The sequence below is a fragment of the Myxine glutinosa genome, chromosome 8 (genome assembly GCF_964187855.1).
Source record: "Myxine glutinosa chromosome 8, kmMyxGlut1.1, whole genome shotgun sequence".
In the NCBI taxonomy this organism is placed as follows: domain Eukaryota; kingdom Metazoa; phylum Chordata; class Myxini; order Myxiniformes; family Myxinidae; genus Myxine; species Myxine glutinosa.
The window spans coordinates 152,326,188-152,339,235 of NC_136268.1; the positions used below are offsets into that span (position 1 = coordinate 152,326,188).

The 13,048-nt window shown below is 46.4% G+C and overlaps 1 protein-coding gene across 2 annotated transcripts in view; it reads left to right on the forward strand.

Moving 5' to 3' along the window:
• The window catches only part of LOC137433033 (uncharacterized), an 85,327-nt gene that overhangs the window by 26,499 nt on the left and 45,780 nt on the right, over positions 1-13,048 (forward strand). For both annotated transcript variants that reach the window (XM_068125428.2, XM_078783879.1), the window contains one exon: positions 5,058-5,118. In XM_068125428.2, coding sequence (XP_067981529.2) covers positions 5,058-5,118 — 61 coding nt within the window. The remainder of the gene's footprint in view (positions 1-5,057; positions 5,119-13,048) is intronic.

The following is a 13,048-nucleotide window of genomic DNA, read 5'->3' on the forward strand; positions in this document are numbered from 1 at the left end:
TGGTGGAAGATATATTTTGTACCTGCAAATACCGTGAATACGTGAAGAACAGGGGACACGAATGTAGAAGCAGGTCGCATTTTATCAACCTCGAATATGCGGGGTCCGCGAATGTTGTGACTGCGAATGTCAAGGTCTGACAGTATAGTATAGCACGATGTGTCAAAAAGTTGTTGACGGATTTGTACGAAACTTGGTGGACAGGTTGGGTGTGGCAAGGAAGAATTGATTCGATTTTGGTGAAGATGCGGATCCAGATACGAGATTAAAAAAAAAAATTAAGTGATTCTTCACTATTGAGAGATGGGGCAAAAAACAATATATAGCATGATATTTAAAAATGTTGTGGATGAGTTCATGACAAAACTTGGTTGATGAGTTGGTTACGTGACAAACAACAACAACAACAACAACAACAACAACATGCATTTTAAGGCCATTTTCCCTGCTAGAGCGGGGGTTAGCCTTGCGGTCTTCCTGCGTGATTACGTGACAAGAACAAGACCATTCAATTTTGGTTCATGTCCGGATCCAGATCTGGCCTATCCGGCCTATCAGTGGGATATAAAACATAGACTGTTCATCCTGGCGGAAGTATGCTCTCTTCAGAGTGTGGTTCTAGTTTTTCATGCATTTACCTGATTGCTTGTAATCACCTGATATTCAAATGATCCCATGATGTTTATTGACATATCGGGTGATTATGTAGGTTCTTTGTTGTGGAAACATACAACAGTGCCGCTTGTTTGGCTGCTGCAATTCACATGATTAGATACAGTTGAATGAAAAAGAAACAAGACAGGAGAAGGGGGAGCTTTACCTGAAGGTATTGTTTGTTTCAGATGATATGCCAAAAGTCCTTGCGCATGGAATCCTGGAGACTGGTCAATTCCTCTGTAGATGTCAGGGGTTTGTGTTTTTTCCAACTTCACAAATCTTTAAAAAAATCTACTGTATTGTTGGTAGAGTGTGAAAAGACATTTAATAATTCGTATTACTTATAATTCCATATTTTATCCAACTGGGAAAATTACCCATCTCCAGGGACGCGAAAAGTTTAAGTTAATCCATTGATTTAACAAGTTAAATGAGTTTTACTGCAGATTCGACATGCAAAGGACTGAGCACCATCACCCAGCAATTCACACCCTTCTCCTCTCCTTCTCCCCACGACCTGCTCCAGACGGCCACTTCACCTTTCTCTAACCATCATAGAGTGAGAGGTCAATAAGTTATTCAAGAAGCAGAACAGCAGGAAGGCCGCTGGACCAGATGTGGTCTCTCCTGCTACACTAAAACACTGCGTTGGCCAGTTATCCCTGCTATTCACTGACATTTTCAATCAATTACTGGACTTATGCACTGTTCCTGCCTGCTTTAAGAAATCCATCATTGTTCCTGTCCCCAAAAAACCTAAGGTATCCTACGTGAATGACTATAGACCTGTTGTGGTGCTGACCTCAGTCATCATGAAGGCCTTTATATACCTTATCCTGTCCCACCTCAAATCCATCACGGACCCCCTCCTGGACCCACTGCAGGTTGCCTCTAATCAATCTGTGGACGACGCAGTCAACATGGGCTTGCAGCATGGGCTACATCCGACAGCACCATGTCGAGGATTAATTTTTTTGATCAATATTAGGTCAACAATAAATTGTAATGGAAATTGATTGTCCTCTACGTGGGTTTACACGTAAACCGTGTAAGAGTATTTTAATGCTCGGGAGAGGGAGTCTTGTTTTTACAAACTAAGAACATACCAAAAAATACAGAAGTACCAGGAGAGTAGCATCAAAGGAACATCAAGTACAGAAAAGTAACATAATTTGGCCAGGATCTATCTCTTTGTCTCTGTCTCTCTCTGTCTCTCTGTCTCTCTGTCTCTCTGTCTCTCTGTTTCTCTGTCTCTCTCTCCAGTGAGTCTCACTTTAATACTTCAGCACACAGCTCAATTATCTCATCAGTCGAGGCCACAGCAGATATAATGTTTTGGATTATGTCAAAGAAGATCAGAGGTTGTACCACGTACATGATAGGGGACTACAGACCTCTTGGTGCCAAGGGGCATCTTGACCTTTGCATGAACAATTGAACATGCATATATTCAGTTTAACCCCATTTTATTAACCAAAAATACACTTAGGAATTTGCCAACATTATAATTCACTAGGGCGTGCCCGTACGTGGGTGCAAAAAAACATGCGTGCAAACAACAACAACAAAAAAAAACTTTGAAACCACGTGGCAGTAACGACCACAGAACCCCCCCCTCTATTTACATGAAATGGTTTGGTCCATTCGCAAAGCCAAAGCGAACGGCTTGCGAGTACGGTAGAACCCCCCCCCCTCTATTTACATGAAATGGTTTGGTCCATTCGCAAAGCCAAAGCGAACGGTTGGTAAATAAATCGCCATAGCTCGGTAACTACTTCTCCGATTAATATGAAACCTTGAAAAGGCACATCCTCAGGTCCCCAGCAATATACCTGGCAAGTTTCAAGTATATCGGACCCGTGGTTGTCGAGAAACAGCGGTCACAAACAAACACACAGACACACACACAGAGATTACTGGAATTATAGATAGATATCCACATCCATTTAAAATGGCATACTATTTAGTTAACATTCAAGATTGAATATATAAACAGTTCATATCACAATAGAGCAAATGTTTGTCAGCGAGATGTTTGCATTTCACAATTCATAACAAAGTTATTGTGATTCCAGCCAACTTCACATGTCCATAAACGATCCTTTCTGCAGGGAGAGTTGACCTTGAGGCTCCCCTTTCACCTCTCACCGGATGCACTCAATACATGGTGCTCAACAAAGAAACAGTTTAACTTAACACAGCATAATTATCCACTTAAAATACATTTCACATTGTAACATCCTCGTACTCAGTAAATATATATCGGTGTGTGTGTAGGTGTGTGTCTGCATGTAAATGTTGATTTGAAAGTCAACAACCTTGACACCCCAGGAACATATGCCAGGGTATTGTTTGTGGACTTCAGCTCTGCATTCAACACCATCATCCCAGAACTGCTGCAGGACAAACTGGCCCACCCTAACTTTTCTGACTCCATCTGTCAGTCGATCACTGACTTCCTGACCAATAGGAGACAATATGTGCGGCTGGGAAAACATCTGGACCCCCTATCCATCAGTACGGGAGCTCTGCAGGTTTGTGTGCTCTCACCTCTGCTCTACTCACTCTATACCAGATTGTTCTTCCTCAGATCCATCTGTCAAAATAATCAAGCTTGCAGATGACACTACACTGGTTGGACTCATCTCCGATGGGGACGAATCCATGTTGGGGGAGGTTGACCGACTGGTGTCCTGGTGTAGACAAAACTGCCTGGAACTGAACACACTCAAAACTGTTAAATGTTAATTGACTTCAGAAAACACCCCCCCCATCACTACTCCTCCTGGAAATATATGGATCAACCGTCAGCATGGCTGAAACATTTAAATTCCTGGGGACCACTATTTTGCACAATCTCAAGTGGGATGACATCACCACTATCACAAAAAAGGCACATCAGTGGTTGTATTTTTGTGCCAGTTGAAGAAATTCAACCTCTCCAAAACAATACTGGTCACATTCTATATGACCATTATGAAGTCCATCCTCACTTTCTCCATCACCGTCTGGTTTCGGACTGCGTCTGCCCACTCCAAGAGCAAACTGCAGCGCATCGTCAGGTCTGCGGAGATGGTCATCGGCTGCCACCTGCCCTCCATTGAGGACCTGCATGACTCCAGGGCAGATCATCGCTGATCTGCCCCGGTCATCTGCCCCGGTCTGCATCATCCCCGGTGATCTGCCCCCACCCCGGTCATCACCTCTTCCAAAAACCTGCCTCTGGTCGACTGTTCAGAGCCATCAGAACCAATACAACCCACCATCTGAATAGTTTCTTTCCCCGTGCTTTGGCCATCACAAGCCGTTCATTCGGCTTGCAGTAGTCCCCCCCCACCCCCTCCCAACCCCCTCCCACCCGACTAGATCCCTCACCTTAGGAATGGACTCCCTCCCTCCCTCCCCCCTCCTCCCACCCCCAATCTCACTCTACACTTGACACTTTTCTAACCTTCTACACTGTCCTGTACTTCATCCTATTTGTTGTAATTTTGTAAATTTGTGTTTTATGTGTATTTTGTGGACATGCTATAATTTGCAATTTGGTGTATTTTGTGGAATTTATGTATGACTGTAAGCGGACAGCACATTCACGGAGCATGTAAGCGGATATGCGGATATTTACGGGGCTTCTGCCGTAAATGGGAGACAGACGAACGCACGGACAGACAGACACCACGGTTCACAATATATGATAGATTACTTCCCTTCCAAGGAACTTCAACACAGAAAGAGACCATTTGGCCCATCAAGGCTACACAATGGCTGCCAATCTAAGACAGTTTTTTGTGTACAGGGCCAAGGCACGTACGTGCAAGAACTAGAACACTGAACAGGGCAAAAGGAACAGTAGAGATAACACAAGTAGCTGGTGTCAGGGTTCGCGTACAGTCCTTCAGTTTCCTGGAAAAATAAAAAACAGTACTGGAAAGTCCTGGAAAACTTGTCCAACTCTTGGAAAGTCGCACCCACCCCCTCCCCCACCCTGGTCGGAATTGTTAATTCAGCTGGTCTCTTTAAATGAACGCTACCAATTGTGATGTCCCCCGAGGATTTACTATTAAAGCCATGCCAAAATGGCACTCGTACAATCTGCAATGGAGTGTCATCACACAAAAAGTGTTCTTATGGAATGACAGTTTATTATGAGGGCACAGCACGACAAAAAGATATATGGACACAAACAGACAGTGAGATAAATAAATAAGCCACACATTCAATCCGACGTAACAAAAATGTTTTTCCTACATTGTGCCGATGGGTTCTGTGAATTTGTGATGTGCACATCAAATCCTCAAATCTAATCTCCATAATTTTTCCTTTGATATTTCCCATGTTTTACCTACCTCTTTACTTCTGTTTTAAATGTGCTTTTCTATTTTTGCTCACCGCCCTTTTAGCCATGTTGAGCCTGATGGGTTACACGCAGCACGCAACCTTTGCAAGGATCTACTGGACTGGGTGAGAATAGGGGTGGGGTGGGTTTCTTGTATTTGTTTAAGTGCAAAAAAATGTATACTGAAAACTGAAACTGACCAGCATCGTACTGCTTAACGTTCAAGCCAGCATACCAGGAAGTGGAAATGCAGTATGCATGTATAACGTCCCTACAAGTTAACGTGTTATATAATGGGGCTGTTAAAGACAATGTGAAATGTTCCTCTTTTGCTCGGGGACCCAGAATACTGCAAGCATTATGCCTTTAAAATGACAAAAACGAAATTTAACTGATGCTTACACCTGGAACATATGATTTTTATTTTTTGTAAACAGAATCGAGGCTCATGAAAGAGCTAACATTTATCACACAAACAAATCCAACAGACAAACAAACAAAGTATATAAAAAGGGGAGCGGTAGACAAGATGGGGAGAGAAGGGGAAGCGCATAAACACTACATTTGAGAGCAGGGACATTGGGAATGTGTGGGAGGGAGAGGGCTTGGGGGGAGGCGGCGTGGGAAGGGGGGGGGGGGGGGGGGTGGGAAAAGTATAAACACCAGGACACCAAGGACTTCCAGGAAAGAAGTTGGTATTTCAAAAAAGTGGATTTGGGGTGAAATTAGCAGGGGTAGAAAAGATCAAGGTTTTGGATGGGGGTAGATAAGAGATGGTGGTGAACAGCTGTTTTAAAGACCTGGAGGGAGGAGTGGGATTGAAGAGAGTGATGGAGTTTGTTCCAGAGGTGGGAGAAAAGAGGAATGAAGGAGTGAAGGTGAACAGAGTCTTGATTTTGGCAGTTTAACCATAAGAGGGTTGCAGGCAGATCTTGTGCGACCTGTAGGAATATTTGGGGGACAGAGCCCAGAGAGAGCTGGGGGAGCAAGGCCGGAGAGGAGTCGGGAGAAGACAAAGACCACCAACCTGCCTGCGGTGAGTAAGTGAAAGGCCCTCGGAGGTAGCTTCATCACGGGAGATTCCAATGATTCTGAACTCGTTGGTTTCAACAGCGTGAAGACGAGCTCGGTGTGAGGCAGGAGCACTGGCCCAGAGGGGAGAGCAGTATTCCATTGAGCTGCGGATGAAAGCCTTGTGTGTGGTGAGTACCTCAGGTGTGCCAAGGAAGGACTTCGCACGACGGAGGATGCCCAGTCGGCGACTGGCTTTGGAGGCCAGATTTGAAATGTGGTTTTCGCAGGAAAGATCATGGCAGATAGTGAGACCCAAAAGCTTGAGTGACAGAACTTCTTGGAGAGGATTATTCAGAAAGTGGATGGGAGGGTTGTCCAGTCGGTCTTTTCGGAGAGACATCGTAAGAGTGTGAGTTAAGATTTACTTGGCAGGAAGTAGGTACAGTATGAGCGATTCGCGTTTTCCTTTGTACGAGCAGCTGCTACTGAAGCAATTGGTGAATTTATATGAATCGGTTGTGCTTTAGAAAGGTTATGTTGTTTCTCTTTGTGAGTGTCAAAGCAAAATAAATTTGATAACACCTGATTTCCCAGCTGTTTTTGTCGTATTAACATGTATTCCAAATTACCGAGCCAAATTTTTCTCCCCGTCACATGCCAATAGTGAGCTATTTATAAAGAATGTTTATGCACATCTACTTGAGAAACGTCTCTCATGCAAGGTTGTTTTTGTTATTTGTTTATTTAAATTCACCATAAACAAGACTTTTGGGTTGTATTACAGTTCTGTTCTGCAATCGGTAATCAGCATTTAGACTGACTCCAATCGGCCGGTGCAGATCACCTGAAAAATTTCCGATTACAGGCCTGTGCCGATTACCAGTTCCGGCATCAGCCCAGCACTAATAAATACATATATAAAAGTGGGAAATCTTTCTCCACAAGGCTGCCTCCATGACGTATCAAATTATGTCTGCATGCAAAATATTGGACAATATTTAGTGGACACGACCACTTGCACATTATTTTTAATTCGAAAATGATTTTTTAAATTCGGGCTTGGACTCTTGGCCGTTTGTGGAGAGGAGGCTGAACATTTTCAAGACAGCTGCCTTTTGATTTATGCCTCCAATGGAGTACAATGATCAAACACCTTTCCCTGCAGCCGCTTCAGGGCTTTTGGGTTCCGTTGATGCGATCGTTGAAGGTGTTGAGAGGCATGAGGTGCTCTTGGAGAAGTACCACATTGGGTGACAAAACGCATTGGCTGCTGTCTCCCTGATGGAAAGCACAAGGTACTTGTGCAGGAGAGCAAGGAGATTTGTCATTGAGGGGACCTCTCTATGGGAGGGGGGGCCTCTTTCCAGTAGCCGGTGTAGATGAGGGAAATGAAAAGGAAAATGTTTGTCAGGCCAGCCGTCTCATGTGCTGTCAACTTAATCTGGCCCTTGAACAGGAAGATCTTCAGGGAATAGATGGCCTTGGCCATCCAACATGCGTTATGCATCGTGCCAGGCATACGGCAGCATGGCTCTTTTGGAGGATCCCCCAAGGAACATGTGGCAGAGCTGAAGAAGTTCTCCATCGTCCGCTCATGAAGTTCTCCATCGTCCGCTCATGAAGTTTTGCTTTGTAACCGCATCTGCATCAAATAATATCATCTCCTATTGCAGTCCATCTGGCAAACCAACAAAGAGCTTGTCGCCAGAAGGCTGGGTGCCAGCCTTGTTGATGCAGCGCCATCTCTTCTGGAAGCGTTGGAAGAGCCCCTTCTCACGCCCACCGTTGCTCCCAGAGTGACAGCCAATACTGCTGACAGCATCGCCTCAACACATTGTGGCGGCATGCGATCCAGACAAGCTCCTTGTCCAGGGCCTTCTGAAGGAGGGTGCAGGCACCCATTCTCAACCCATTGTTGGCAGCCATCCTGTCGAAGATCTGTCCCTGGACCATGGGTTTGAGTTTCCAGTCCTCCAGCACATGGAGACAGGCCTTGCATTGCTCCTCTCCCATGTCATGGCTGATCTTGGGGACAGCAAGCAGTTGCTCTGTCTTTCCACCATTTACAAGGATGGCAATGCGATCCACATGCTGTTATCTGCCATGATATCTGGAAGCGGTTTGATCTCCTAGTGTAGAAGTGGACCATCCGACGAGAATGCAGCCCATTCTGTAGTTGCAACGGTCTTATGAGTGGCGCCCCAAACTCGCTTAATGGTGCTCAGCTTAATGGTGCTATATATTCATATGGCGGCCATATCATTTCGTGTCGGTGATATGGTTGGTGGAATTGAGGGACAGATGTGGGTGTGGACTGGCAGCTGTTCAACCAATGGGTGCACATTTCACAAGTTGAACCCCAACAAGAACAGCAACAACAGCATTGCAAATTCTTGTAGACCTGCGGCATGTCGCAGGTAAAAAGGTCTTCAGTTATTGTATAATTTTTTTTCTCTTCTAGTTCTAAGAACTAAAATATAAAGAATTTATTTTGGCATTAAAAAAAAATCGTTTTGGATACTACATCTGAGGAAGGACATACCTGCAATGGAGAGCGTTCATCGTAGAGTGGCTGGATTGATTCCATGCGGGCTAGAACTCAGCTATGAGGAGCGGTTGAAGAAGATAGGGCATTATGCATTAGAAATGAGGGGATGTAATAGAAATGCTTCATATTTAAAGAGGATATCAATGAAGTAAATGTGGAAGGGTTTTCAGCAGAATGAAGAGTGGCAGGACAAGGGGTCATAGCATGAGGGGTAAAGAACAGGAGAGCATGATATTAAAGGCAGTAGTCTTTCATTCATAAGAGTAGTTTGATGCATGGAATAGTCTCCCAGAAAAGGTGCTGGCAGCAGAAACTATACATTTCGTCTGATGGTGCAAACCACTCCTATCGATGTCCACATCGCTAAGATCGCCAACTTTGCTTCCCTGGGGGGAGGGTGAGCGATTGTGCTCACATTACCCACGCTGGGCCTGCTGTTCGCATCACGCCGTCTTCTCACCCCGTTAGTGTGCTGAGCAACAGTGTACAACGTCATAGCGAACTTTGCTTCTCCAAGGGGAGGGTGTCTGATCTTCTCTTCTCTTCTCTTCTCCCTTTTTTCTATATAATAATAATATTGTTACAGACGTGGCTTGGATGTTATTTACCGAGCGGTTTTATGGTATGACCACGTCTGCACAAGTTACCCGATTGTGCCCGAACGTTGACTAGTCGCGTTACGCTGGCTCAATAAGAAAAAGAAGACACCCGGCTGGATTACAATAACACAATACGACACCAAGGGTTCAGTTCTCAAGACCTCCGGAGGAGATTATATTCGTACGGAAAGGTCAGATTACAGGGGCTAGAGTTATAATCACAGAAAGACAGGCACTTAGACACACTCTTATATTAACCCCGGACAGACTACAGACAAACGGGACAAGGCTGACTCACACGGGGGTTGATGAAAAGGACAGCGGGTATCGATGGCTCAAGGTGCACTCTTGGCTCAAAGCAGGGTCCAGTACGGTCCGGTCCGGTCCAAAGATGCGGGGAGGTATCGTCGCGCTGGGGGTGGCGGTGGCTTCTCTCTCCAAGCTGAGGCGCATCTCCCGTCACATCCGGCAAGCGGCTGCGTATATCCGGCGGGGAGTGACACGCCCTCGGCTCGTTAGCTCCGCCTCGTGGAATCGGCACGTTGCTTCTCATTGGGTGCGTGCGGGGGGGGTTACTGGCTCCGCCCCTGACGAGGAGCTGACAGCCAGCCCCTTCGGGGTAACCCCGTGGAGCGCATGGTCTGGAGCTAATCGAGCCGGTGTGAGGACGCATCCTCCCCCGCTCCGCCGCCATCTCCTCTGTTGTTGTTGTAATTGTTGTTGTAGTTGTTGTTATTGTTGTTGTTTGGGGAAGAAGATGGGAGGAGGTATGGGAAAGGTCCTAAACTCACTACTGATGCCATATAATCACATTCTGGTGCAACGAAGAGTCATAATTAATGGAAACGAGGCCTTAACTGACATAGATTAAGAATAACTAGGAAGATGTCCGAAAGTTGTCTACGTGTGGTGCGGTGGACCTGGGCACGACATTTAATGGGGGAATAAGGGGAAGGTCGGCTCTACTGATTGTTATTTACATGCAATGGGACTAGGGAATGGGGGATTGGGGAAAGTTGGGGAGTATCGGAGAAAATAGGGGAATATTTACAAGCGGATATGGAGGCCAAATTCCATATTCGCAACAATATGCTAAGACCTTTTTTGTCGCGGTTTTTTAGCATGGTCTTCTGCTCGTGATGTCGATATTTAAACATGTTTGGCATCCGGGATTTTAATTTATCTGCATAAAACCTTCCTGGGCACACTCCAAGTACAACCATAAGTTTTCAACTCATTCCGTCCAGCGGTTTAGGGGCATCACAACAGTCGAACAACTACAAACAAACACATAAAACGCATGAACAACATCAAACCAAGCACACCAATAGACACTTCTTTATACATACAGTATGGTAACGATGGTTCCACAGTTTCCCCATTTTATATTTGTTGTTCTCCTCTTCCATTTATAAGGGGTGAGGTCCGATGGCACCAAGCACCTGCCCTGACCACGATACTCCGCCATCCTTCCCTCCAAACCCCCCTGTCCTCAGCCAATTCTCTCCACCCTCCAACCAGCCTGGTGTTGGCTTCGCAGTGAGGGTGCCGGCTTGGGATCCTAGGATCCTGGGTTCGAATCCCGGTCAATCGCTAATTTAACACCAGGGAGGTTGACTCAGCCTGTCATCCTTCCGAGGTCGGCAAATTGAGTACCAGCTTGCTGGGATGAATGATCCCGGTGTGTACCCCGGTTTAGAATAGGTACACCGTATCCCTGCGCATCGTAAGAGGCGACTAAGGGTTGGCGTCAGGAAGGGCATCCGGCCATAAAAACATTGCCTCAAACTGGGAACCATGATTGTCATGGGGCCTGCAAGGCTAACCCCCGCGATAGCGGGGAAAATGGCCTTAAAACGATCATTCATTCATTCATTCTCCAACCACCACCACCTGACTTGTATCTCGCTTCACACAATCCTCCCATCTAAATCGCGGTCTACCTCTTTTCCTCCTACCTTGTTCCCTCAACCTATCTGCTCTCTTTGCCATTCTCTCTTCCCCCATCTTCACCAATGGACATTCTCAGAGAGCCTCCTCAGCGTCGGCGAGTCTGGCATTTCACTCAGGCCGACTGGGACGGTCTTCAAGCAGCCATCAATCGTCTGGATTGGTCTCCCATCTCCACTGCCTCTGACATCAATTCTTCCTGGGAATTCTTCCAAAGCAAACTGATCTCTCCCATGCACAGATTTATCCCATCTCGCCTTCAGTTGTCTTACCCTTCCTCCCGTCCATGGTACACTGAATCTTGTGGTGAGGCAGTTGCCCTGAAACAACTTGCCTTTGCCTCTTGGAAGGCTAATCCAACTGAAGGCAATCTCAGTTCCTTCCACCAAGCTCGGAACAAGAGTGTGTCTACCCTCAGGAGTGCCAGGAAGCACTATCTCTCCTCACTCAAGCATGAACTCTCAAACCTGTCTCCTTCCTCCAAATCCTGGTGGCGTCTGGTCAAATCCGTTTCTGGTGTTTGTTCCCCCTCCATCCCCTCCCTTACCTCAAATGGCCACACAGTTGACATCGCACGTGACAAAGCCGAATGCCTCAACTCTGTGTTCGCCTCAAAATCCTTAGTCCCAAACCCATCTCTCTCTGTTCCCACCTTTCCCAGTCGAACCCAACTGCTCCTGAACTCTGTGTCCTTCTCTCCTGACAAGGTGGAGGAGTTTTTGTCAAACCTCGACTCTGATTCTGCAACTGGACCAGACGGCATCAGCCCACGGGTCCTAACATCCTGCTCTGCCGCTCTATCTCACACTCTCTCTGTTCTTTTCACCCTATCTTTTGCTTAAGGTCATCTGCCAGCATCCTGGAAATCAACTAACATTACCGCTTTACACAAAAAAGGTGCAAAAACAGATCCTTGCAACTACAGACCAATCAGCCTGCTCCCAATTATCAGCAAAGTCATGGAATCCATCATTGCTTCGGATATGAAATCTTTCCTCTTCTCCAATGGCTTGATCTCTGATCATCAATTTGCTTTCAGACCAGGTCACTCTACTCTGGACATGCTGCTTCTGCTGTCTCAACAATGGATGGAGGTCCTCGATGCCAAACAGGAAATCAGAGCTGTCTCCCTTGACATATCACGGGCCTTTGATACGGTCTGGCACCCAGCTCTGCTCACCAAACTCTCCTCCTATGGTATCCATGGAAATCTCCATGCATGGCTTGCGGACTTCCTCTCTGGTCGTAGTCAACGTGTGGCCCTGAATGGATTTCTCTCATCTCTCCTTCCTGTTCAGGCTGGAGTTCCCCAAGGAAGTGTGCTGGGCCCTGTGCTTTTTCTGGTCTTTATCAATGATCTCTCCGACTCTCTGGAAAATCCTCTCTATTTCTTTGCTGATGACTCCACTCTCTGCCGCTCCATTCCTCTTCCCTCAGATCGGCAGTCTGCAGCCTCCTCACTCTCTGAAGACCTGGACAAAATCACAGACTGGTCTAACAAGTGGAACATGTCTTTCAATCCTGACAAATCTCACTCTCTTACTATGTCTCTCCGAAAAGATCGACTGGACAACCCTCCCATCTACTTTCTCAACAATCCTCTCCAAGAAGTTCTGTCGCTCAAGCTTTTGGGTCTCACTATCTGCCATGATCTTTCTTGGGAAAACCACATTTCCAAGCTGGCCTCCAAAGCCAGTCGCCGACTGGGCATCCTCCGTCGTGCGAAGTCCTTCCTCGGCACACCTGAGCTCCTCACCACATACAAGGCTTTCATCCGTAGCTCAATGGAATACTGTTCTCCCCTATGGGCTGGTGCTCCTGCCTCACACCTGGCTCGGCTTCACGCTGTTGAATCCAAAGCTTTCAAAATCATTGGAATCTCCCGCGATGAAGCTATCTCTGAGGGCCTTTCACTCACTCACCGCAGGCAGGTAGGTGGTCTTT